General features: G+C 32.1%; 5 protein-coding genes across 8 annotated transcripts in view; 3 read left to right on the top strand and 2 right to left on the bottom strand.

The window, feature by feature from the left end:
- Positions 1-12,169, top strand: part of LOC107359312 (5-hydroxytryptamine receptor-like) — a 73,678-nt gene extending 61,509 nt beyond the window's left edge. The window contains exon 2 of the mRNA XM_015925796.3: positions 11,525-12,169. Within this exon, the coding sequence (XP_015781282.2) occupies positions 11,525-12,169 (645 nt within the window). The remainder of the gene's footprint in view (positions 1-11,524) is intronic.
- On the bottom strand, positions 11,356-17,499 carry LOC107359262 (uncharacterized). 4 transcript variants are annotated; one of them, XM_015925746.3, is made up of 6 exons: positions 17,245-17,499; positions 17,055-17,090; positions 13,919-14,171; positions 13,820-13,828; positions 13,130-13,730; positions 11,356-13,037 (listed from the first exon to the last, which is right to left on the bottom strand). In XM_015925746.3, the coding sequence occupies exons 1-5, from the start codon at positions 17,345-17,347 to the stop codon at positions 13,301-13,303; spliced, it is 831 nt and encodes a 276-aa protein (XP_015781232.2). In that variant the 5' UTR covers positions 17,348-17,499; the 3' UTR covers positions 11,356-13,037; positions 13,130-13,300. The 4 variants fall into 4 exon arrangements, with proteins under 4 accessions (XP_015781232.2, XP_089122107.1, XP_089122108.1 ...); XM_089265981.1 differs by lacking the exon at positions 13,820-13,828; XM_089265982.1 differs by lacking the exons at positions 17,055-17,090; positions 17,245-17,499 and adding an exon at positions 16,361-16,501.
- Positions 17,500-19,127: 1,628 nt separating this feature from the next.
- Positions 19,128-20,230, top strand: mRpL49 (mitochondrial ribosomal protein L49). Its single transcript, XM_015925747.3, has 3 exons — positions 19,128-19,250; positions 19,317-19,458; positions 19,537-20,230. Exons 1-3 carry the CDS (start codon positions 19,214-19,216, stop codon positions 20,159-20,161), a joined length of 804 nt encoding a protein of 267 aa, XP_015781233.2. The 5' UTR covers positions 19,128-19,213; the 3' UTR covers positions 20,162-20,230.
- Positions 20,231-20,889: 659 nt separating this feature from the next.
- LOC107359088 (polyubiquitin-B) lies at positions 20,890-22,103 on the bottom strand. The gene is made up of 2 exons (XM_015925537.3): positions 21,582-22,103; positions 20,890-21,461 (listed from the first exon to the last, which is right to left on the bottom strand). The coding sequence occupies exons 1-2, from the start codon at positions 21,997-21,999 to the stop codon at positions 20,959-20,961; spliced, it is 921 nt and encodes a 306-aa protein (XP_015781023.1). The 5' UTR covers positions 22,000-22,103; the 3' UTR covers positions 20,890-20,958.
- A 217-nt stretch (positions 22,104-22,320) lies between these two features.
- On the top strand, positions 22,321-24,030 carry LOC107359087 (ufm1-specific protease 2). The gene has a single exon (XM_015925536.3). The coding sequence runs from the start codon at positions 22,518-22,520 to the stop codon at positions 23,943-23,945; it is 1,428 nt and encodes a 475-aa protein (XP_015781022.2). The 5' UTR covers positions 22,321-22,517; the 3' UTR covers positions 23,946-24,030.
- The last annotated feature ends 1,888 nt before the right edge of the window (positions 24,031-25,918 follow it).

Raw genomic sequence — 25,918 nt, 5'->3', positions numbered from 1 at the left:
CACATTTCTCTTTATTTCTTCTTCTTCTTCTACCTTCATTAACTTGGAATCGAACCAAAATCAAAGGTTTCCTTCCAAGTTAACAATTGATAAGCTAATTGAACATCAATTAGGTTTTACAAGCAGAGAAGATGATCAATCTTGATAATGACGAAAATGGTTTCAGGGAAAAATGTTGCACAAGAAAATGATTAATCTAAAGGAATAATGATTAAAGTTGAAATTGATCATGAAAATTGAAACAAAAAGATGAAAGAAAATGATTAACATGAATGGAAAATTTTGTAAACGAAAAGCGAAAAGATTCATTGATCTCAATCAGAATGAGTAAATTTCATAGATTAATGTGCCATTTATCATCGAGTAAATACTCATTTGGAGTGCAAAAAGTTATCGATAAATTATGATTTCGAAAAATGAACTTCGATTTGAACAACTATAATTTGAAGCTGTCATGGTGATAATGAGTGCCTTTAAAGATGAACAATAATCAATTCAAAGTTGCAAAAATTGCAAGTAAAAGTTTTTCTTTGGAAATTTTGATTCAATGGAAACGCGATATTCGAGAAAAGACCTTTTCTCTCTTTACTTCCTTAATTATTTCTCAGGACTTTCACTTAACCAAAAATGTTGATTATTTTTTATTGTTATTACATTATATCATAAATTGATAACGATTGATATCAATGGAAAGTTATTAACGAAGGAAATGAAAAGAAAACAAATTTCATGAGAAAATGATGAAAATAGATATTTCCGTTTTTTTCTTGTTCGTTTCAATCTCGTAATATTGTATTTCTGTTCAACTTTTTTTCTTCTCCTTTCTTGTTCCATTCTTTCCATTCCCTTCCTTCCTGATAACCTTTTCACCTCCCTGATAATGATATTAATGTTAATCTTGGCAATCTTTTGTAAGATTAGTTTTTGGTTAAGCTTTTTATCATCCAGTTGCTAATAGCTTCAAGCAGTTGCTTAATAATGCAACAGAATTGGCAGAGTTTATCAATTTTTGCACTTCATTTTCAATCTTTTCCCTCTTCTCTTCTCTCTCTTTTTTGGGCAACAAAAACAAATTATATCATTATTATTATTCAATTTGAAATGCTATTTTTTATTCGAATGTGAATTTGCATTTTTCGCCGCTTTTTCCATTCAATTATTTTCCATTTCAATGGTAACATTTTCCAGTGTAAAATATCGTCACTCGATTTGTTTTCATTGTTACTCATTTCATCGTATTCCATGTCCTCAATATTTCCATCATTTGCTTCAGGATATTTAAAAGTATTGAAAAAAAGTTATAATGTGAATATTTGCAATAGAAAAATGCTGCTCGAGAAATATTTTACGGAAGAAAATTGATTATAAATAGTAAACAACTGGGAGTGAAAAAATATCAAAACGAAAATTTCTCTCTTTTCCATTTAAATGGTTCTAAATTTGGAGTAAAAAAAGTTTAACGAAATTGAATCAATTATTTTATTCGATTATTATTTATTCTTTTTCTTTCGTTACTAAAATCAGAAATGAAAATAAGAATAAAAATGAATCATTCTTGGGAATTGACGAGACGAAAATGTCAAATAATTTTGTTCGTTACTTTGACATTTTCATCATGCTAATCATTCCATGAAACCATCAAAATTCAAGTCAAAGGTTAAAATGTAAGAGAAAAGGTTGTTTCTATTTTGCATCTTTTTCTTTCATTTTTTCTCTCTCATAAAGATGTTACAATAATGGACTGAGTACAGGGATTGAGCGAAGGTGAAACTTGAATTTTCAAGATAAAATGTGATTTTCGTTTAGACTGTGAAATGATGAGAGGAAAAGATGGTGAAAATTGACGGATTTAGGTGTTAATGTTCAACTGTTCATTCTTAGCCTTTTCCTGAATCATAAACTCGATATCATTATCTTGACTAAACATGTTTACTCAACTCAACTTGGAATCTTTTCATATCGGCATTTCTCCAAAAATTCAACTCCAACTTTTTTCTCCTCTTAACCAGATGGGAATGTAAATTGTAAAAAGATGAAAGTTTTGTTCTCTTTATTTTCTGTGCAAATGGTGATAATTTTCAACTTTTGTCAGAAACAAACGAAATGCCAAAACTGTTTATTTCCTTTTGAAACCATTTCTCAGATTCTCAGTTAATGTATACTGATGGTTCATCATTTTTATGCATTTTCATCATTTCCTTTGAGAATTATATTTCAAGTTTATTAGATTTGAACCTGAAAAGGAGTAAAATAATGTTAAATAATTTGAAAATTGATCATGAAAATGTAAAGAGGAAAACATTGTTACATTAATCTCGAGTTGAAACTTCTTTCAATTCAATGATTTTGAATGAAACAATTTGAAAAGTTGGTTGAAATTTATTAACAAAAATAAAACATTTTTTTCTCTTTTGTTTTTTTTGTTCGCTTTTTAAACTAATTTGCTGATTTGCAATTTTGGTCAACATTGAAACATTGAATTTTCAGGTTTATGTTGAATTGTGTTAATAACAAGATTAATGAAGGAAAATTATGGCAACAAGAACAATGAATGTGCCTAATGAGAGTAAATGAACTTTATTCATCTGAAATGTAAACTTGAAAGAAGAGAAGAAAAGTTGATGAAAGAAAGTGAATGCAAATCATTTCCAAGAATCTTGTTCAATGGTTAAATATTTTTTCTTTTCATGATGAATATGTAAGATGAATAGAAGAAGAAAGGTTGTGAACAAGAAAATCTAATAAAAAATATTGTCATTTCGTTTTTTTCTGGGTAACAATAAGAAAATGTAATATTCCATGTTTTCCGAGTATCATTTGGATTCTCATTTTTGGTTGGAGTAAACAAGAGAAAGCAATTGAAATGATTCAAGATTATTATTTAAATGAACATCAATTTGTTTGTTTCATGGCGCAAAAGAAATGTTCAATTCTGTGAATCATTTCTGGCAACATTAAATCATGTATTTGGTGAATGAATGAATGGAAAAGATTTGCTTGGAAAGTTAAAGTCAACAAGAAAAGGATAAAACAAGTTAATATATATTGGAAAGAAGATTGCATGGAATGGATTTTGATAATGAAAATATTTCCATTGAGTGATACTTAGAGTGGCCAGAGTTGACCAAATCAGTAACAATATAAATGGCAACGTGACCAGGATAATAGTGAATAAACATGATGATCAGAGTGACAAGTTGAAAATGATGGTCAACTGAGAAGAAGAGACTTGGAGAAAAGAAATGAACTCTTGAAACTTTTCTTTACATTTGGTCTATTGAGTTAAAATTATGTTCAATTTGTTGATATTGAGACCTTCATTTCCATTGAATTAGTAATGATATCGATTTGTTTGCATCAATTTACACCAAAAATAAGTTGTCAAGATATTTAGTCTCAGTTTCCAGACGAACTTTAAATACAAAGTTTATGTTTAGTCAGTTTGGTTCAGCTAACAAAGTCTAACGAACAGTTATGGTGGTTTCAGGGATTTACTGTAGAACATTCAACTGGAAGAAATGTCGACTCGAACTCGGTATCAGACAAAATCAAGAAAAGAGAAATCGATTAATTTTGCATAGAAAGTAATTCTTAGGATAGAGTTTTTGCGAAGAAATCACTCAATTAAAATTGGGAGAAATCGACTTCCCTTCGAAATTCTTCAGACCTTTCATCATGAGTTTCCTTGCACGGCATTGTTTGGAAAATCCAATTGCAATTGATTCACTCGAAGCCTGATTGAAATTGGAAAATCTGAAGTTCTTTATAATTGAGTTTTTTAGAGAAATTACTCGAGAAACTGAAAAGTGTTTTGCATTTTTGCGAAGTTTCAGTGAAATTAGTCTTTTCGATTCTTTTATTTGCAATTCGTTTGCAACTGGGAAATCTCAATTCGTTATTAGTGAAGCTCTAAATTTGTCGACTCAAGAATTGAATTTTAATTTCGATTCTTGGAACGATCTTTTGTTGAGAAATTTCAAACTGCATTTTGTCTCTTCGACTCTTGCTGTTGACTGAAGATTAACTTTGCTTGAGTCGTTTTTTGTCTTCCTTTTGATTCTCGAGTTGTTTCCATTTCATTGGAGTCAAAGCATCTTTACTGAAAATCAACAATTTATCACGGAAAAGCTGCCATTTTATCATGACAAAACTATCATAATCATTGTGAAAAGAATCATTTTAGTGGTCAAATATAATACTTGTTATTTATCTTCGTTTTTGGCCATATTTTCTCTCTTTCCATTCATTCTTCTATCTGATTGAGAATACTTTTTCCCCTTGCCTTTTCTTTCCTTTTACTTGTCATTATTCACTGTCAATAGTCATTCATTTTTTTCTTGAGCTACTCTTTTCTTCTTACTTTAAACATTATTCAATATCAACAGAGCACACAAGAATAACCATATTTGACCTTTAAAGCATTCCTCACAATCTAAATCTGGGCCATTAATAATAAAGTTAATGCAATAAAATATAAGATGAATGTTTAAATTGAACAATTGAGATGAACAATCTGATTTGGTTATGAAGAGAAGAAGAAAAAAAGTTTACCAAAAACGAAATAGTTTTAATCAATTTTTATCCATTCAATGGTAATTTGGATTTACCAAGAGATTTACTTCAACTTGAAGGGATTCCCTGCCTTTACTATTTACAATAATAGTTTGTTCAATCACCTAATTCATGGTTAATCTCGTTTTCCAACTCTTTACCATTATTCATCAGTAAATGTTGTTTTGTGTGATCAAGTATCAAGTTATTAATGTTTCTGATTAACTAAGTGCTCTACAACAAAAATGCAGATTTTCATTCAACTTCAACTCAGTTACAAGTTTGCAGAATTTACAAGGAAAAATAACATTCCAATGATTTATATCAGTTGATATTTTGGAAATGCCTTTTTATAAGAAATCTAATAAAACTCAATTGTCAAAAAGGTCACAATTTTCAATATTGAATGGAAGGGCAAACTCGATTTATTGGTGGTTCTTAGCATTTCATGTGTTTTACGATTTTTTAACTTGTTCGTCTTGTTGAAAGTGTCCATGTAATACTTGATGGAAATCTGAAATTAATAAGCAGAATGAAGAATTTTAATTTTCAGAATATTCCCTTTCAATGTTATCTGATATTTTTCTCAGTTCAATGACTGTGTAATCTTACACTTTTGGTCAAAACGAAGATATTAAAAGTTGAATACATAAAGCTTGGAAGAACGATGAAGGCTGCGATTGAAAATCTCTAGACCACGAGACAATCGTGTACAGCAGACGAGTTCAATAGTCTTTTGTTGCTATCAATTTACAAATCCGTGGGTGGAAGTTAAATTAGGCTTTCAAGCAAAGCTTGTGGTTGATTACGATTAACAAACATAAAGAGTAATTCAAAAATGTTTCCTTCGAGTTATGAGTTCTAAATAAAACTGAGTTCATTAGGAAAGTCCGCTGATCGACAGTTTTCAGAAAATCGGGGTTTAAGTTGAAGCTTTGATCGCCTTTTGTACAGTTGTGGAACCAGATTTTTTTCATCAAAATCGTTTAAATGTAAATCTCGATGGTCAGAATAAATTTAATATCATTGGAATTGAAGCACTAAAGATTAGGGAGGAAACTACAAGAAATGCAGCTTTCAGAAGTTAAATACGAATTGCTGCGAGTTCTTAAGTTATCGTCCATCTAAGAAAAGCTAATCTTAGATTCAAGAGCTCATTAGAAACTCATTATTGATTATCGAAGAAGCATATGTTTTCCACACTTTTTGCCTCATTAGACTCTTAATTTGCGAATCCAAATCTTGATAAACTACCGGTAAGTTGGTTTACCCTATGGACTAAACTAAGAATCGCGTGAACTTGACAGGAACTAATTTTCGTTCAACTGTGGCTCAGGCATTATCTTCAATTTATTGTTTCTGTTAATCAATTGAATCAATATTTGAAGGTTCATTGGATATTGATCTGTTTGTTCCTGTTTCGACTAATGATCAGATGATTAACTCTGTTATTATTTTAGTTGACGAGGCGAGGGAGAAGCAAATATTCAATAGATTAACCAATGATAACCTGTGTACTTTTGTGTATCGCATTACATTAAATGATGTAACAGTTATCTTTAATCATCATAGATCAATAGACAAATTGGTAAAACATTAGACGAGATTGCGAGCAAATTTTGTTTTCTCTTTTCCCTTCATTTTCTCTACATTTTTATACTCTTGCAACTGTTGTTATCAATTGGCTAATAATTCACTCCCAGCTTCTGTTATTGTCAATTTTCTTGACTATTGATACGCGTCATTTGATGCTTTCAGAGCAACGATTAACGCAAATTACTCGATACAAGATTAAAGTTGAAAAATTGTCAAACATTACATAATTAAGACAGGGAGTGATAAGAAAAAGTCCTTGGGATTGATTCACTCCAAGATAACTTTGAATAAACGCAAATGAACCCAAACCAAATTGTAACTTTGTGATAAATTCATTCATAAAATCTCTCGTTCTTAACTCGAATTCAACAAAATTTTCGATTATTTCGATATTTTTGCATTTTCGTCCCTTTTGGAGTTGCATTAGAAATTTTCGCTGAAAATGTTTAGAATGTACAGTTTCGAATGCAATTGCATCAACAGATTGAAATCTGAATAATGAGATAATTTATTGGAATCCATGAGTAAAGTTTACGCAAAAATTGAAATCAATTGTTGAAGTTAGCAGACCAATCAATCTGATTATTTTTGCGAGAAAAGTTGTAAAAGGTTAAATTGAAAGTGACAATGGATGAGCAAGATGTTGATGAAGATGAGGTTCATTCAATAAAGATAAGCTGAACAAGAAAAGTAAAGTATTCAATGAAAAAGTGAACCACAAATTTGGTAACATAATAAAAGATGAAAAAACGAAGGATAAACTTTAAACCTTGCCTTTCCTTGCGACTTTATCTTCATCAATTTTCTTGTCATCTTATGATGATGATCATGATGATGAAAGAAAAACAACATTTATTCTTTTTTCTCTCTCGCCATCTTATTCCTCGATTCTTTCTTCTGCCTCAACAATTGACGCTATCATGTGAAGGAACACAAAATGGGCTGAGGTTACTTTACAGGCTTTCCTTTTGTACATTATTTCAAATCCCAACTGAATAGCGATAACAAAACTCTTTCAAGTTTCTCTGTTTTTTATCTTCTTTCTCATGCTACTTGTTTGTCTTCATGTGATTCTTTCCCTTTCAAGTTTCATTGTCATTCTCATCATCAATGGATATTTCGTTGGCTCCTATCAGCTATTAATATATTTTTCACGTTACAATGAGTTAAGGGTCAACTTCAATTGAATCTATTCCCTGATTAGACTCATGATTGAAGCAAGAAAAGCCAACCAAGTGATGAAACAATCAAAAAACTGTTTTTCTGTCAACTTCATCAGCACCAATAATCTGAATTAAAAGTCCAACTTTCGAAAGAATCTTTCATCTCAATATGTGAATATCAAGATGAATCTTTCAATTTCAATGTTGGACGATTTTACATTGTTTCTTGACTTTTTTGTCGAAATCTTTTTTTTGCATTTTCACTGGGATTCGTTGCATTCAGAAAAGGCAAAATCAGTTGAAGATGGAAAAGAAAAGTTTTGCAATAAAATTAATTGCGATTCGAGTAAACATTTACAAAGATTAATGGTGCAACTCGAGTTATCAATCAATAACTTTTTTTCCGTTTACTTCATTACAATATTGTTCTGATGGTGCTTCTGAATTTGAATGTTTTCAACTTCTTTTTTTCTTGACGCATTTGAACTTTTTTTTTCTTCGTTTCTTCTTCTTTTTTATATTCCATTTTGCAACTCAAATTGTTCCCTTTTTTAGGGTGTCACTGGTTCCATACTGATCTGAATGCTAATCAATTCTTGCTTGTCATATGCACAATCATCAAGGGAACTTGATGCATGCATTTTCATTCATTTACTCAGTTCAAAATCGACTTTTTTATTTCTTTCAACAGAACACAAAAAAAGTAAAAAGCCAAAAATATCAACTTTTTTATTCCAAAGCTGCCACTTTTACTCATCCAATCATGGACAAGTTGTGTTCACAATGAAACACAAAATTGCCTTTCAATGTCGATATTTGTTTTGCATTTACTCGACCAACGATAATCGTTGAATGCTGCTTTTTCAATCGTAATTCAAAGCCTTTGTTACCAGCGAGAGAAACATCAGCAATTTAGATTGAAAGATTGAAGGGAAATGCAGCAACATGAAGGTTCTATTTGCAAATTTCAATGAAACAATAGATTACATTAAATCGACAAGCACATTTGTATCATTTGAAAAAGAAACATTTACAGAAGAAAAGAGGAAAAAATTGAAAAACAAATTTTCGCAGAATAAAGATTTCGATTGAAGGGATTGATCAAATGGATAAACAATGTTGACCATTGATGAGTTTAATCCTTGGTCAGCTTTATCCAAACACCCTTTCAGTTGAGAAACAAGAATAAAGACTTTTCCATGCTTTTCAAGTCTCCCTGACATTATCACGGCAATTTGGATGTTGCACTTGAAATGGTTCATGACAAAATCTTGAATTTGTTTACCCATTTCACTAGCCAAATGGTTGTTGCACAGCAAATTAAATTGATTCAATCAATCCTTTCTCATCCAAAGTAAACAATGTTCATCTTGATCATCATTTTTCGTCTTCTTCTTCTTCCCTTTCCTCTTCATCTTCATTCTTTCATTATATTGCCATTATTGTTATTAACTTTATGACAAAAGGTGAAGAGAGTAAATGCTAAATAAATATCAAGTGAAATGAAGTTGACACGAAATTTAACTCAATGTTGCTATTAATAATGACAAGTTTCAAAGTAAATTAACTTGTTATTAAGTTAACAGTTAAACAATTCAAGTTTTCAAATGAAATATTAAATTGGCTTGAAATTTGTTTTACAAAAGCAAAACTTTAATGTCAAATGTGTGACAAATTGTGAAATTAATTTCAGCTAATCAACTTGTTTTTTTCAGCATTTACTCGACTCCATGGTTACACTATTGAAATTGAGTTTGCATATTTAATTGTGTTTTAAGCGCTAGAAAAAAGAATGACAGTTGACTGAATCTCATCATTTCCTCTTCACCAAATTATTATTGAACAATTTTCTTCATCAGCTATAAATATTAATAGTTCTAATTCAAAGTAATTTACAGTCGATTCCAGCAGTTTGTATTTAAATTGAACAATTTTAATGTTTTTCTTGGTCAACATTTGAAATAAACATTTGATAATTGGACAGTTAAATAGCTAAATGGGAAAATCTTTATTGATCGTTAGGAAACTTGGAATCGATTTCGAACATTTATTTTTAATAAAATGTTGAAAATCAATAGTAATGGACATTTGCTGTTACTTGTTGCACAGTTGGGTTCAGTTTTGTCTTTCAATGTTGATGATTAGTTGAGGTTTTTAATGCAATTGCACTTTACTTTTACAATGAAACTCTTTATGGTTCATCTTTTACCATGTTTGACTCATGATGATGAAAGTAGGAAATGAGCGAAAAGTCAAGTTCGACTTTTGCTTTCTTCTTGCTTCATGTTTCGCACTTTTCTTCTTCTTTTCATGGATTTGGGCAATTTACTGAGAATCATGATGATGAAGAATTTTCTTTTCTTTTCGTAAACTATCAACGTAAACTTCGGAATAAATTGGTCATTTTTTGTTGCAGTTAAAGTAATGGTAAATTAGTTTAAATGGGTGAAGAGCAGATGAAAGGGAAGAAGATGCCTGATGAAGATGATAGAGTAATGATGATGACATGATTGTGAGCTATGATATGAGCTAAATGTAGTGAACAATTGAGGGAAAGTTAAATGTAACCTCGTTGTTTTCGTGCTTTTTTTAAGTTCATCTTCTGGTGACAGTTAATTGAATGTCAACCAAGCTTGAATGGTTGGTTAATTTCTTGAAAATGGTTGACCCATGAGGATTCACATTTGCCTTTATCTGGAGGAAAAAATAGAAAAAAAGTTTACGATGAGAATGAACAGGAATCATGATGAGCTGGAAAGAAATGGAACAATCGAAAGGTCAAACTAACAAAATCATCAAAAAAATTGAGCATTAATTGCTTGTTTGGTCATTTAACATTGTCTCTATTTCATTGCGTCTTAAAAGTTTATTAAAGCTTGGCTAAGATAAGAAACAATGTAAGAAAAGAGTTCAGAACAAAAGCAGCATTTTCATAAGCAAATCAGCAAACATTTCCTAACCAAATTTCACATTCATTTTTGCCTTATCCGTTTGTTTCGATTGCTTTGGAACACACAAGCTGAATGTCAAACTTTTAAATTTGGTTGAGCCCCAATTCTGAGCAGAAAGTGCCATTCAATTTAGTCAGATCCTCTTCAGTTCATTCAGTTCGATAATCGATAGATAATGATCATCCACTTTATTAACAATCTTGAGTTTGATCGTTTTTAAGACAAAAGTTGATCAATGATATCTGTAACTGAAACTTCAGCCGAAGTCTCTAGATCTTTACTTCAATGATGTTAATCGCTGAAAATGCTTGAGCTTTTCGATTTCAAAGGTCTTTACAGTAATCTTTATTTGTTCACTCCTATTAATGCCTTAACATGGACTTTCCAACTCTTTACTGGACTGACTGAATCAACTTGGAACGTTGTTAAATTGAAAGGGAACCGATTTTTAGCCTTATCTTCAAACAGTGGTTTACTTTGTACTCTAGACTATCAGCTTAAAATAATGATTTGATATTAATTCAAAAATTGATTCCAGAAATGATTGTTTCGCTGGGAATAAAGTATAAATTTAGTTATGGTAGAAAGATTTTTCAATTAAATTAGTATTTAAGGATAGGAATTGAATCAGGGTTAAGAGAGATTTAAGAAGTTGAACAAGATGAAAAATGAGTAAATACAGTAAATGTAGTTGGTGTTGCAGAAGGGCGAAGATGAAGATGAAAGTAAAATATGGCGAGAAGATATGAAATGATTAATAAAGCACATCATGTAATAACAAATGTCAACAAATTTACTCTTCTTTTTGTTTTCTCACCAACTTTCAAGTTGTATCAATACCTTGAGATTATCATCATTATTGTATTTTGTCTTCAACTCACACACGCAAAATGATTATCAGTTTAATGTTGAAATGATGAAAGTTTCCGGTTGTTAGATGAATGGAAAATGATAAAATTGAAATTGAATAAAGGCTATAAATAAGAGCTGAAAATCGCACAAGAAACTCGATTAGAAGCTTATTCAAGCTTAACTTTTTCTCAGTAAATATGATTACCATTATGATGGTAGTGAAAACACCAAAACAACAACAATTTTCGATTTAATTTTCCTTTTCTTTTTTTCGGTTAACGTTTATTGACAAAGGTTCAACTTGAAGTCTAGAACATAAAATGTTGCTCTTTAACATGGAGGTTGATTTAAATTTCAACCAATTTTTGACTCAATTTGCCTTTATAATGAAATGTCTTTTACTTTTCCTAGATTGCCAGAAGACGAGTTAAAAATCGACCTGGAAACAAGTCGGTTGTTCATGTGAAAGCAGATGAAAGCCTTCGAAGTACATCCAATGGTAAACCCTTGGCCTTGGTTGAAACTGAATATCGGTCAACAGGAGGCAACAATTTACCAATTAAACCACTAATCATTGAAGAGTCTCGCTATTCGAGGAGCGATGAGAAAGAGACGAGTTCACTTGAACGTGGAGTTGGAGGCATCAGTGAGGTTGGTGTTATTGTTGGTGGTGATAATTCAGATAGTTCATTTAATATGGCTCAAGTACCAAGCTGTGATAAAAAGGGAACATCAACAGTCCTTGGAATAGATAAAGCACTTCGACTGAGAAATAAAAAGGATTCATCAAACAGTAAACGAGAGGGTAAAACAGCCAAGATTCTGGCCATTATAACGGGAATTTTCATCGTCTGTTGGTTACCCTTTTTTGTTCACGCACTAGTAACAGCTCTTTGTGGTGAAGCGTGTGAAGCTGCGCCGCCTTTGTACAGCATATTCCTATGGCTTGGTTATGCCAATTCACTGCTTAACCCTGTAATATATACAATATTTAGTCGGGATTTTCGTAATGCTTTTAGAAGAATCCTGTTTGGTGCTAATCCAAATCGAATGTGAATCCATTTTCATCTCTTTATCATCCTTTTTCCCTTTTCTCCATTGGTTTGTTATTTTGGATTCCCACACTTTTTTGTTTCCCTTCAATTCGCAGCTGATGCACAGGGAATAAGATGAACAAGGAAAGACTGTTGACATTTGGGATAATGAGCATCACACTGATCATCAGAATGATGAGGAAAGAGTAAACATTGATAAAAATAATGTATAACAAGAGCATGAAAATTTGGGAAATTGTATACCAAAATACTTAATAGTAACAACTACGAGTAATGTTATATACAAATACTAATAACAATAACAATAATAATATTAATAATAATAACAATAATAATAATAAATATATACTAATAATATAATCAAAATAATAATAATCACAAGAATAATCATAATCATAATAATAAGCATGATAACAATAAAAATGAACATAATGCTGAATATTAAGAATGAAGATGATGTTGATGGTGATGAGTTGGATGAAGATGCTGATGTTGATGATTATAATACAACAAACAAAATGCTATGTATAATATAAATACATGTTTATGCATTGCTTTTTTTCAAGCCAAATTATTTACTTTAGGTTTTTTTTAGTTTATATTCTTGCTGTGTTTTGTCCTTTTTTGTGGCTTGTGGTCCCTTTGTGTCTTTCATAGTTGATTCAATTATAAGGTCAATAATGGCAACAAACATTACGTGATGAAAATGTCTTGATCATTCGTACGCACTATCTGGATGAGTTTATACCAAAGGCTATTCATAATGTTATTAATATTTGAAATAATGGACAGGATTTATTACCAGAATAACCAAAATCTCTTTATGGCCATTATCTATAATTAAATCTTTGGGGCTCTAAATGTTGATACTGAAAATGAAGAAAATAAAAGAAGAAAGATTGAAATATGAAAACATGTCACGTAAAAAAGGTAAGTGTTGAGAAATTGGAATAAATTTTACCTTCGAATTGGGATTGAATTGAAATTTTCGGAAAATTATTCAATAAAAGACACGAGTGTGTCTGGAAATTGAAGATTTTACAGTTGAGAGCGATAGAGTTATGTAAATGTACCAAGTGGTTGCAGGTTTGCCTCAAGGATGGTTTATTGACTCGTGTTTGGTGTTTGACTCTCATTTACCCATCATCATAGACATAGGTGAGTTGGACCACATCATTTTAGGCATCATCATAGATGATGGGCCAGACATCATCATGGATGGAGGTGAAGGCATCATCATTGAGGAAGGAGCATGCATCATCATTGACGGTGGCGAAGGCATCATCATAGCTCCAGCTGAAGGCATCATCATTCCAGATCCAGTCATCATCATGCCAGGAGCATCAGCCCATTTCATCATCATAGGACTTGGATGGCTCATCATCATGTTATTGCCACCATTGCCCATATCAGCGCTCATAGTCATAGGCATGGACATCGACATGGAAACAGGCATCACCATAGACATTGGAGATGGAGCAGGCGATGGAACTGGCACGGGAATAGGGATCGGCATAGGCATTGGCATTGGCATTGGGGAGCTCATGTGCATAGGCATTGGACTGATATTTAGAAGGAAAGAAAATGAATTTTCAATGGTAATAATAATATCAACAGGTAGCTGGTTAGGTTGATGAAAAAAGAGTCTCACCTTGGCATCCTGGAGAAACATTGACAAGTGAAGAGGAAAAAAATTGAAATTAATTTAACATAATACAATATTAATATTCATGTGAATATTGATACATACGGAAGCATCATAACTTGTACATTTGGTGGAGGAGGAGATGAAGATTGTTTCTCTGAATTTGATGGACTCATTGGGGCTGACTTTTCTGATGAATAAATTTGCATTACTGGACAACAACCACCACCACCACCATCACCACCTCCTCCAGAAGATTTTTTCATCATCATTCCATCATCATCCATTCCCATCATTGACATCATTGGCATCATCATTGATTCATCGCCCATTGGATTCATCATCATTCCATCGCAGTCTGTGGTATAAAGAAAAAGAATAAATGAGAAAAGGAAAATTAAGTAAATTGTTGAACAAAGTTGGTAACTAGCTTCTAATCAATTGTAACTTCCTAGAGTTTCAAAATGAAATTTATCCAGACCTTGATGGGATATCTTTTTAGACAAGACTAACGGTGATAAATCACATTCAAGTTAAAATTTTGACCCAAAATGAGAGTTACTTAATTGAAACTGTTTCTCTCTCGTTATTCTGATTTGTTATGTGACAATATTGCAAGTAGACCAAGTTAACCAACAACCGTCTGGTTAATTTGATTTGAAATCGGTAAAACAGATTCAGTCAGTTGTTTCTTGTTGTCTGGATAGTTAATTAGCTAATTGCAAGCGAATGGGTTTAGTGAAGGAAATAATGAAAGAGTAAAGAGGTTAGAGTCTTGGCTTTAAAAAAGATTACAAGAAAAGAAGACATTAACAAAAGGAAACGAACAAATAATGGAAACTTGAGGCAACCCAGAATTCATTCTAATCAAGATTGATCAATATCATGATTATATTAATAATTTAATAGTTTAATAATGATATTAATGCGAACAGAACATGGAAATCTGCTAATCACAAAGCTGTTCTCAAAAAAATTGATTCATTTTAGTTGACAATGTTTTTAGGCAACTGCTATGGAATAAAAAAAACACTAACGAGAAAAAACTTGATCAATTTGAGTATGGCTCTGGTTATTTGATTTGAATGTACATAAATTTATGGGAATTATCTAGATGCTGATTATGAAGCTGGTTAAGGAGGACCTGCAAAATCTCCTGTTCTCGATTTTTTTTGAAATGTTGATTATCAGACACAAAATTTAATGCTAATTTCAAAAATCAAATCTATTTTTTTATAGCATGCATAATTTCTGAGATATCGGCCAAAATATTTAGATATCACATAGTATTAGTGACCTTTTAAACATAATGAAGATGTCGTCTAAACCAGCTAAATCTTGACATAATCAATGTAAGCAAGCATGCTGAATAATATAGTGAAGGTTTGGTTCCTGAAAAAATAGCCAAACAGGGTTAAAATTGTAAAAAACTGAATTTGAATAAGCGTCTTTTTGAAAATAATGAAGAGGCCGTCTAAACCAGCTAAATTTTGACAAAATCAGTGTAATTGAGTATGCTGAATAATCTAGTGGTGGTTGCAGCTTTGAAAAAATAGCCAAACAGATTGAAAATGGCAGAAAACTGGATTTCGTTAAATTTTACTAAATGTCAATGCAGCACCCTGTTTGGCTATTTTTTCAGGGACTTAACCAACACCATATTATTTGCTATGCTCAATTACATTTATTTTGCCAAGAATCAGCTGGTTTAGACGGCCTCTTCTATTTTCAAAAAGACGCTTATTAATGCCTGTTCAAATTCAGTTTTTTACAATTTTAACCCTGTTTGGCTATTTTTTCAGGAACCAAACCTTCACTATATTATTCAGCATGCTTGCTTACATTGATTATGTCAAGATTTAGCTGGTTTAGACGGCATCTTCATTATGTTTAAAAGGTTACTAATAAACCGATAATTTAATATGTTTTTTGCAATTTTGACCGTGTTGGGCGATTTTTTCAGTGGTCAAACCTTCACTATATTATTCAGCATCCTTGATAACATAGATCACGAATAGAATCGACTGGCTTAGCGACCTCTTTTAACGTGCTAAAAATGCAACCTTTGAATCATAATATCAACTTTCCTTTCGAATGCGTTGTTGGAGCAAAAAAAGAAATAAATATTCGGAATCAGCATAAAAAATTACATTCAAAAAAGTTCATTTGATAAAAATATCCTAAGAGGTGATTTTCCCTATTCATTTGCAGGTCCTCCTTATTTTGAAGGCTGAAAGGTTATCGAGAAATGATTTTGCGATGCAATAAAGTTCACAATAGATGTGACGAGAGAGAGAGATGAATAAATGAATTATGATCATAATCAATGATGATGGATGTGAAAAGGCATATCAAGATTTAGATACTCTTCGTCTGTGTGAGTGTGTCAAAATTTTCAAGCTAAGGATAGAGAGCTTAAAAGTTGAATGAGAGATTCCTTAAATTGTTGTGAACAACATGGCGCATGAAGGCGAGATGGATGGAAATGTAGCAGAAAAGGATGAAAGGCAAGAAATTGGAAAATATTGAAAAGACTGATATTCATACACAAATTCTGATGGAGAGTTTCAAGACATGATTTGACCCCAATTGTGAGAGTTAAATCTTAGAGAGGAAAAAACGATTGGCAATGAACCAAGAATAAAATTCCTCAAAATGAGCCATATCGAAAGACAACACCTGAAGAGAATGGAAAGAATCAAAACTGTCCGGTCTTCTTGAAGATAGTCAGGCCCATCATGCTAATTCCGAAATATCTATACATTTATGGACCTCTTTTTGGACTGAAGAACTCATGAATATATTCTGATGATAGAGGAACCGAAGAGGATATTGAATTACTAATAGTAATTGGTGGTATTGGGTAATGAGTAAAACAATGTTGAAAAAGACACAGAAAAGTATCATCGAGAAAAACATGATGTAAACATAAGGGTCAAACGTGATTTCAATTTTGATGAGAAGGTTCTTGGTGAAGATGATGATGCTAATGGTTGCAAAAATTACACCATAATTTACATCAATTCTCAGTAAAATGGTTCTCTCTGCAGGTCTGTTAATTACACTTTTGATAAATAGTTATCTAAATAGACAAAATCTGGTAAAAAGGGTTCAAGATTAGCCATGAACCATTTATACTAAGCCATCATTTTGTTGATTGTCGTCACTATCATCATTAAGACAAGCATCTGGAAATAAAATAGAGGAAAAAAGAAGGGATAGAAAAAATGTATCGTCTTACCTCCATCACAATTACCACCCATAGATCCGTCTTTGCCTTGAAGTTAAGAATCATTAAAAGAGATAAACTTGAAAACTTGACCAAACGTAATTTCCATTAAAATGGCAGTTGAAGAGGTAACACTTATGTCTACAACGGATGCTGGACACTAGATTGAAATTTGAATGGTTAATTAATAATATCAACTTACCCATTTTTTTCATGTATTTCATGTCCATCATTTTACCATTTAAAGGATTATAAATAAGAGACGTAATGGAAACAAAGAAAACCAAAAGGGGCGCTAAAAACATGATGATTCATTCGCTCAAATATAATCTTTTGGTTAATGTAACTAAATCTAGTCTTGTTTGTTGTCGTTTCACCACTAGTAGAGATTTAAGTTTAATTATTAATTTTGATCAAGTTTGTTAATCTGATGTTCGTTCTGCCTTCAATTAACTGTTAATTCAAGATGATAGATAATCAAGTAAAACGGTTCAATCATTTTCTGGCTTACAGATCAAAAGGAGTCATAATCAGGGTTGAAAGAGGTGAGTAATGTGTTTTGTTCATTATTGAACTGCCTTTTCTTGTTCTTGTTTTTTCTTTGTTTTAAATCTTTTCATTAAAGTGATTTTGATTTAATCTGGTGTACATTTAGGTTAACATAGTGTGGTGATCATTATTGTTTTCATAAACCGTTTTTGCCGTGATAATTGGAATGTTACACAGCTGGTTGTGGATTGTGTTGTTCAATAATCCTTTATATTTCCTGTTTTCTCGGCTATAAAATCTTTTCAATTTTCCTATTTTCCCAGCCTGTTTTTTTTTCATTCAACATCGTATTTCTGGTCGAATTATCTTAACCTTGATTGAAGAAATCAATTTTGGAAGGGTCAACTAAAGAAATTCTTTGCAACATGCATTAAACGATAATTGGAAGATTGACACAAACTCTGGTCTTCATTTGCTGTTAATTATTATTTACTAGAAAGATTCAATATAACAGGAAGCCAAATTATGACCCACAGTCGGAGAAGACGACAATGCTGGACTCGATAATGATACATGATATAAGCAACTGTAGTTGATGAATTTATCTTGATGCAACCATAACTCGTATCCATGTGAAGCTTCATTCTAATAGGATTTTCCTTTCAATCTTGGTTTTTTATTCTTGTCTATTAAGTGACAATTCCACTTTTTATAACAAGTCTAATTCATCATTTGCATGTAATGTGAAAAGAAACGGTCAGACTATTTGGTCTCATCAGAGGAAAATTTCATCCACATCAATCAAATTATTCGTTCCATTATGATTACCTATGTGTACATTGTGCATTTTTTTCTCATGTGTGTATACCAATTTAAGATTCAACATTGGACAACAATGAAAGCTATTTTGGTGTGCTTTGATTATGTGGAGACAAATTTAATAACAGATTAATATTTTCCCATAATTCAATTTGTTTTCAGTTACATGATGGACATCATTTGATATTGTCAATCAACCAAGAAAATATGAAACTAATAAATTATTTGGTATATTTTCAATTTAGAAACCACACTTGATTGGCATCTTCTTCATCTTTCGCAGACTCTGTTAAATAAGTCCGACAAAAAATTATGGTTAATCCATTGATGTCCAAATGATGATTCTTACTCGTTAAACAATTTGTCGTTAATTTACTGAACATTTCAGATGGATAAACTAGTTGAATCTGTCAAAAATAAGAGCACCTTAACAAGAAATGATAGATCGACACTCAATCATATTCTTGAGCATCTCCAGAACTTGTCGAAACAGGTCTAAAGTTTTGTTTAGTTTACTTTAAAGAAAATTCATCTTATAAAAGCCCAATCATTCTATTACTCATTGGTTCTTTGACATTCCAAAATTGAGAATTGGAAACTATGGAACCTGCAGCATGTCTTTATTAAAGACTGATGTACAATAAAAGACAATTTGATAATCTTTTTATTTATTTTTTAATTTGAATCACTATTTCGGAGTAGAAATTTATATTTGGAGCGAGTCTTCATATGATCAACAATATAGTCAATAGATGGCATTGTTAGTCAAACATGTGTTAATTTACAAAATAAAAATAATGTTATGTTATGTTATCTGTTTTAATTATTTATTGTAATTAATTGTGATCTGATTATCATCGGAAATGAATTTGATGTCAATTACAAGAAGATGCTTCAAAGGTAATTTTAAACAGATCTTTACTTCATAGTATAAACCTTTATTCATTAAGACTTATTCTGTTACAGCTTCGAATTTATTGCAATCTCAAAGAGTTGTTCCCATAACTATTAAATTTAACAGTAAACTTGCGGGTGAAACCGACCAAAATGCCAATACAAATGCTGACATTAGTCTTGAGAAAGTTGAATTGATGAAAAGGCTTGCTAAGTAAGTAAAGTTTCTTCATTTTCCGTAATCATTTAAATTGTTTAGAGATATTGACTTGAACTATTTTTTTCTGTCTAGAAAATATCTGGTTGATTCTTTGCCATACCCAAAAGTTAGTAAAGAAGACCGAGAATTTCTGTCTAAAGGATTCATCACTGAAAAATTAGAAGTCAAAGTTGCCGACCAACCTATCAAATATCTACCGGAACTTGATCCAGATTCAGAGCCATTCAACCATATTTATAAAGATGTTGATGATAAAGGATTTTTCACTCGTACCGAAAACATAACTGAAAAAGATCCTGACAGATGGTTCTGGGTTGAAAGACTGATTAAAAGAAAAGAATTATCAGACTATCCGAAATACGCTGACCAGGAACCTGACAAGCAAAATTTTCCGTCTGGTTACACGCCGATTAGCAAAACTAAACCTAATTTACCATATTTCATACGTCGAACTCGATCTGGAATGTTTCCAGTCTATAAATTGATTAATGGGAATGATGAAGTTCATACATTCATTAAATTTATCGATGGGGATGTTTGGAAAGCGCGTGATGATATTATTAACTATTTAAAAAGTATCAAACAGCTTACTGTTGAGGATAATTTGGTTTCAGTGAATGAAGTCAAAGGAGCACTTACTTTCAAAGGGAATCATGTGCTGGATGTAGTTGGCTTTTTAAATGATAAAGGTTTCTAGTAATAGTTGTATCAATGTAATAAACATTTTGTTAAATAAAAATAGCACCAATTTTGTACATAAATTAAATTCACATTTGATTATGTCAGCCAAATTAAATCAATTGAAAATCTAAATGAGGAAAATGTTTACTGACAATGTCAGAAATGCAATTGTTGTCCTCTATTGAATCATCTGATGGATTTTACGTATAGCTTTAAATATTTTGGCTCATCAGGCCTACTGAAATCTCGCCTTGATCTGGTTGCCTCATATTGATGGCCTTTTGACGATTAACCATGGCTCTTGATTCTTCAAGTGAACCTCTTAGTTTTGGCTAAATTTGGTTATTGAAGGTGTCTCAGTTCGTTTAGTTAAAAACCTATCTGGTCTCAAAATAATGTTATTAAACAAGATAAACGATCAAATTATTCACACATTTAAATGGATGCTGCTTCACCCGAGTATTTGTATATTAATTCATTATCATCCTCTTCGTCTTGAATTATCAATTAATACACGCGTCTACTAATGATTAATAGAGTCTAAACCAGTAAGGTTTAGAGAGTATTTCTTAGGCGTAGCCATTTGTTAAATGCTGGTTTACCTTTAACGCCATATTTCTATCAACTGAAACTGAATTTGTAGGCTACGAATGTAAAATTCAAATTATGTTCTCACCGAATCTCTCAATTGTAATTTAAACCGAAAAAAAATTTCAATTTCCTTAAAAATAAAAAGACAATGAATTTTGATTACCAAAATTTATTTATTTCATGAGATGATACAATTAAAGAAATTTGTATCTTTTAATTTTCTTAAAGTTGACCACCACGAAGTCGTAATACTAAATGTAAAGTTGATTCTTTCTGAATGTTGTAGTCAGAAAGGGTTCGACCATCCTCAAGCTGTTTACCAGCGAAGATGAGACGCTGTTGATCAGGTGGGATTCCTTCCTTGTCTTGGATTTTAGCCTTGACATTTTCAATGGTGTCGGAAGGTTCAACTTCCAAGGTGATGGTTTTACCAGTGAGGGTTTTGACGAAAATTTGCATACCACCACGAAGTCGCAAGACCAAGTGAAGGGTAGATTCTTTTTGAATATTATAATCACTGAGAGTACGACCGTCCTCGAGCTGTTTACCAGCGAAGATCAAACGTTGTTGGTCAGGTGGGATACCTTCTTTGTCTTGGATTTTGGCTTTCACGTTTTCAATAGTATCAGAAGGTTCAACCTCAAGTGTAATGGTCTTACCAGTAAGAGTTTTTACGAAAATTTGCATTCCACCACGGAGACGCAAGACCAAATGAAGAGTAGATTCTAAATAAAGCCAAAAAAGGATAACACAATTATTTAAAAGGCAACAATAATGTAAACTAGCCTCCTAACAATCACTCAAAAGGAAAGCTATTATATAGGATATAGGTCAAGAATAATTACCTTTTTGGATATTATAATCAGATAATGTACGTCCATCTTCGAGTTGTTTTCCAGCGAAGATCAAACGTTGTTGGTCGGGGGGAATACCTTCCTTGTCCTGGATTTTAGCCTTGACGTTTTCAATGGTATCGGAAGGTTCAACTTCCAAAGTAATGGTTTTTCCAGTGAGGGTTTTAACGAAAATTTGCATACCACCACGAAGTCGTAAGACCAAGTGAAGGGTAGACTCTTTTTGAATGTTGTAATCGCTCAGGGTACGTCCATCTTCAAGCTGTTTACCAGCGAAGATCAAACGCTGTTGATCGGGTGGGATACCTTCCTTGTCTTGGATCTTGGCTTTAACATTTTCAATAGTGTCCGATGGTTCAACCTCAAGGGTGATGGTTTTTCCAGTAAGAGTCTTGACGAAAATTTGCATGATGAAAATCAATTGAAAGTTGACAAAGGTTTAAAGATTAGAAATTGAACAAAGAGAAAACTGTAAAATTGAGTGAGAGTTTGATACGCAGTTAACCAACAATAATCGTTGAATAAAGCTTTTCCTTGAAGTAATGCTGCTTTTAAAGAGAAACTGGTTTACCAACCTAAAAAGGGGGAAGAAAGACAAAGGCTTGAAAGGTGTACTTCTGCTCACTTTATACCAATCAGAAGCTGATTTAGAGTTCACTTTGATCACTTTCAGCCAATAGAAGAGCTTGTAACTGTTACCAAGGGGGTCGACACTATCGATAGGTCGATAGTTGAAATGAGGAAATATCGATGAGTCAACATGGCTGAGTCAAAACATTTGTTTTGTTAATAGTTACGTCAACGATTTTTATTTTTATTTATGTTACCTTTTTAACGATTTTTTATCATTATTGTTATTTTTATATAAATACGCTGTTAATTGTTTGTTTGGTTTGAATTTTTTATTCTCAAATTGTTAACCTAATCATGAAGCGTGTCATTCTGGTTCGGACTTGTGGTAGTCTCACTTTAAATGTGACCCCAGCTTCTAGTCCAGATAAAATGAAAAAATCGATCAATTCAGCTTTTAAAAAATGGTATGATACAATTAAAAAAGTTCCTTTCCAATTGACCCAATCTGATTACGTTCTGGATGGTTCTTGTGGTCCTAAAGAAACATTGGGTTCTTTATATAAATACATCAAGGATTCTGATTATTCTGAAATTGAGGGTGTAAAAATGTCAGCTGCAACCAAGGCTACAATGTTTGAGAAATTGTTTGCTAAAAGATTGGCAGAACTTTCTCCAATTCAATTGACATTTAACCTTGATGTGGATGATGGTGGTGGTGAGAAAACTGGTAATAGCGTAAATGTTAGTGAGACTAAAGTTTTGCTCATTGATTATGCTTCAGAGAAGGAGTTAAAGTTTAATATAAATATTGATTTGGTTGATGAGTTTGCAGAGGACACAGGACTCAAGGGCTTACCTAAAGTTTTAACTACCTCCTTGCGACGTCAAATTGAAGAGATGAGAGCCTGTGTTCAAGTCTTTTTTGATTTAGACACTAATAAGATTCATTTGCCCAAGGCTTATCATTTTCGTCTCAAGGATCATTCACCCAATTTATTGACTCTCATTTATCCTGCCTCATTGTCTGACTCTGAATTGATTGACTATAGACGGAAACTTCATGAAAAATTGGCATTGCCCTTAGATCGCCCTTATATCCGTAAAGCTAATTTACTCAAGCTTGATGGAAACAGTTATAAAAGCCGTTATTTAATCAACCCACACGTTACTGTTCCTTCGTCTGGATTAGAATCTGGTAAAGTTACAGCTGTTCAAGGAAATTATGCTTATCACCACTACATGCAGGATGGATTTAACGATGTTGGTTGGGGTTGTGCGTATAGATCTTTACAAACAATAATCTCCTGGTTCATGTTACAAGGTTACATTGAAATAGATAGAGTTCCAACACACAAGGAAATTCAAGAAGCCTTGGTTGCATGTGGAGATAAAGAGGTCAACTTTATTGGTAAAGAAAAGTGGATTGGATCTCAAGAAGTCTCATACGTATTAAGTCAGCTATATAACATTTCTTCTAAAATAATGTTTGTCAATTCAGGTCGAGAATTGGGTTCAAAGGGGAGTGAGTTGAAACATCATTTCGAAACTAATGGTACACCTATCATGATTGGTGGTGGAGTTTTGGCTCATACAATTCTTGGTATAGACTTTGATGAGAATTCAGGTCAACTCAACTTTCTAGTGTTAGATCCTCACTACACTGGCCCAGAGGATTTGTCTACAATCATTAAAAAGGGTTGGTGTAACTGGAAGTCACCTGATTTTTGGGATCCAAGTGCTTTCTATAACCTCTGTATGCCCCAAAAACCTCAAGTTTTTTGATCCATTCGAGCTTATGGTTAAATTTAAATGCTGTTTTAATTATAATTTATTAAACTTTATGGAACAGTTTGTTTTTTTGGTTAAATCCTGGTTAAACTACGCAATAAGTAAACTCGTCAAGCAATAGCTTTTTAAAGTTTGCACAGTGTTAGTAAAATGATGATTCACTGACAGTTCAGGAACAAATCAAGTCACATTTTGTTATTTAATCATCAGTCAACAAGTAACCTTGGAAAATTATATTAAAGACCTGAATTACAAAGAAAAGCCTAATCTTAGGAAAGAAGCACATGAACGCTTAAAACTTGGTTAATGCCCAATGATCATGAGCTTTCAATCTTCTACGGTTTCAACTGCGTGTCTCATCTTCCTTATTTTCTTGAAATGTAAAAGCAAGCATGACTACTAAATGGCTGCCAGATTTAATAGACTTGAGGATGAACAGTTTAAAGTTGGTTGAACAAGAATAAGTTCTTACAGATCTTCCTAGTTAAAGCAATAATGTTGATATCTTGTTTTCCATTTACTGTGAAAAGCTTTAGTTTTTATAAACAGATTAGCAGTAAATAAGCAAGATTAGATTTTGACTGCGAAAGCATAAGTTTACTTCACAAGATCAAAAACCTTCAGCAAACAAAACATTGAACCCAAAAATAGAGAAGTGAACAAATTAAATGCACTTGAAGCATCAAGGAGAAAGTGTACTAAAAAATCACTGAATTCATTCTAATTCACTAAACGATTCTAGATTGATCCATTTAACAAACATTATCTCAGTTAACAAATGAGACGTAAATGAACGTATCTCAATTCCAGGTAATCAAACAGGATAGCATTTTTATCATTGAACAGTCTTGTGATTTATTCCTATTTATAATTTCATTGTTTTCCCTCAATCAGAAAATCCTGTGACAAACACAAACTGAAATCATCCTCAAGTATTGCGTCCATTAATTAATCTACCCAATGAAGAGATTGCGCTTTACAACTGACTAACTCAAGGAACCTGACTCAAGATGTTTCAGACGCCATCTCGTTGGTAAAGTACCAGAATAAATATAGATTATTTGATTAGAGAAAAGAGATTCTGAGGATGTTTTTCTCGTGGAAAGTCTGAGTAAATTCTAGGAAATCTGAACAGATATCGTGAACGAGAAACAATTTAAATGCGAAGTAAGCTGTAAAGATTAACCATATGGGAGACAAATGCTTACCAGAAGACAGCGTTCAAACATACGGAATTAATGAGGAATAGTGAATTGACAAGAATCCAAAAGCTTATTTTCTGGTTTTGGTTAAATTAATTAATGTTTTGAGCAAATGTCAGGTTCGATTGCATTCAAGTCTAATCACGAAAAGCCAATATTAAAAGTCAATCAATCTTGGTTTACCAGCACTAAGGATTCGATTATTGGAAAACTATTATTGATAAATATTCTGTCTAGACAATAATCAATAATTTCTAGAAAATCTTATTTTCTTATTAAATATTTAAAATTATGTCTTTTCGGTTGCTTGTCCATGACTCAATAAAGTATCATGAATTTAATTCAGGTCATTCGATCATCTTTTGATTTCGTATTCTTTGTTTCATATCTTATTTTCTGAGCATTAGTTAGGCCCAATTTCAATATTTTATTGTCTCCATTTTGAGATACTCATCATTCACATTGTCAGTTCCTGGAAACTTGAGCTTTATTTATGACTCTATTTTTTCAATGATAAAGATCTTTAATATTAACTGATCAATTTGGGCCTTTCAATTCAATCTTTATCTGAATTAACGTTTGAAAGTGAGCTTTCAACATGTGATTGTACTCAAAACCCTACAAACACAGTCGAATCACAATTGTACCGTGATTCACAATTAGAATGAATTTCTCAGTTCTTTCGCACTAAGCGTTACTTTCTGTCTCTGAATTTATGAGCCTTTCCAACCCGAGGTTGCTATGAGAAGCAATGATTAAAGATTA

The sequence above is a fragment of the Tetranychus urticae genome, chromosome 1 (assembly GCF_039701765.1).
Source record: "Tetranychus urticae isolate SD_2017Ah chromosome 1, NJAU_TeUrti_SD_1.0, whole genome shotgun sequence".
In the NCBI taxonomy this organism is placed as follows: domain Eukaryota; kingdom Metazoa; phylum Arthropoda; class Arachnida; order Trombidiformes; family Tetranychidae; genus Tetranychus; species Tetranychus urticae.
Note: the sequence above shows the minus strand (reverse complement) of the source record. Positions and strands in the feature narration are given on the sequence as shown.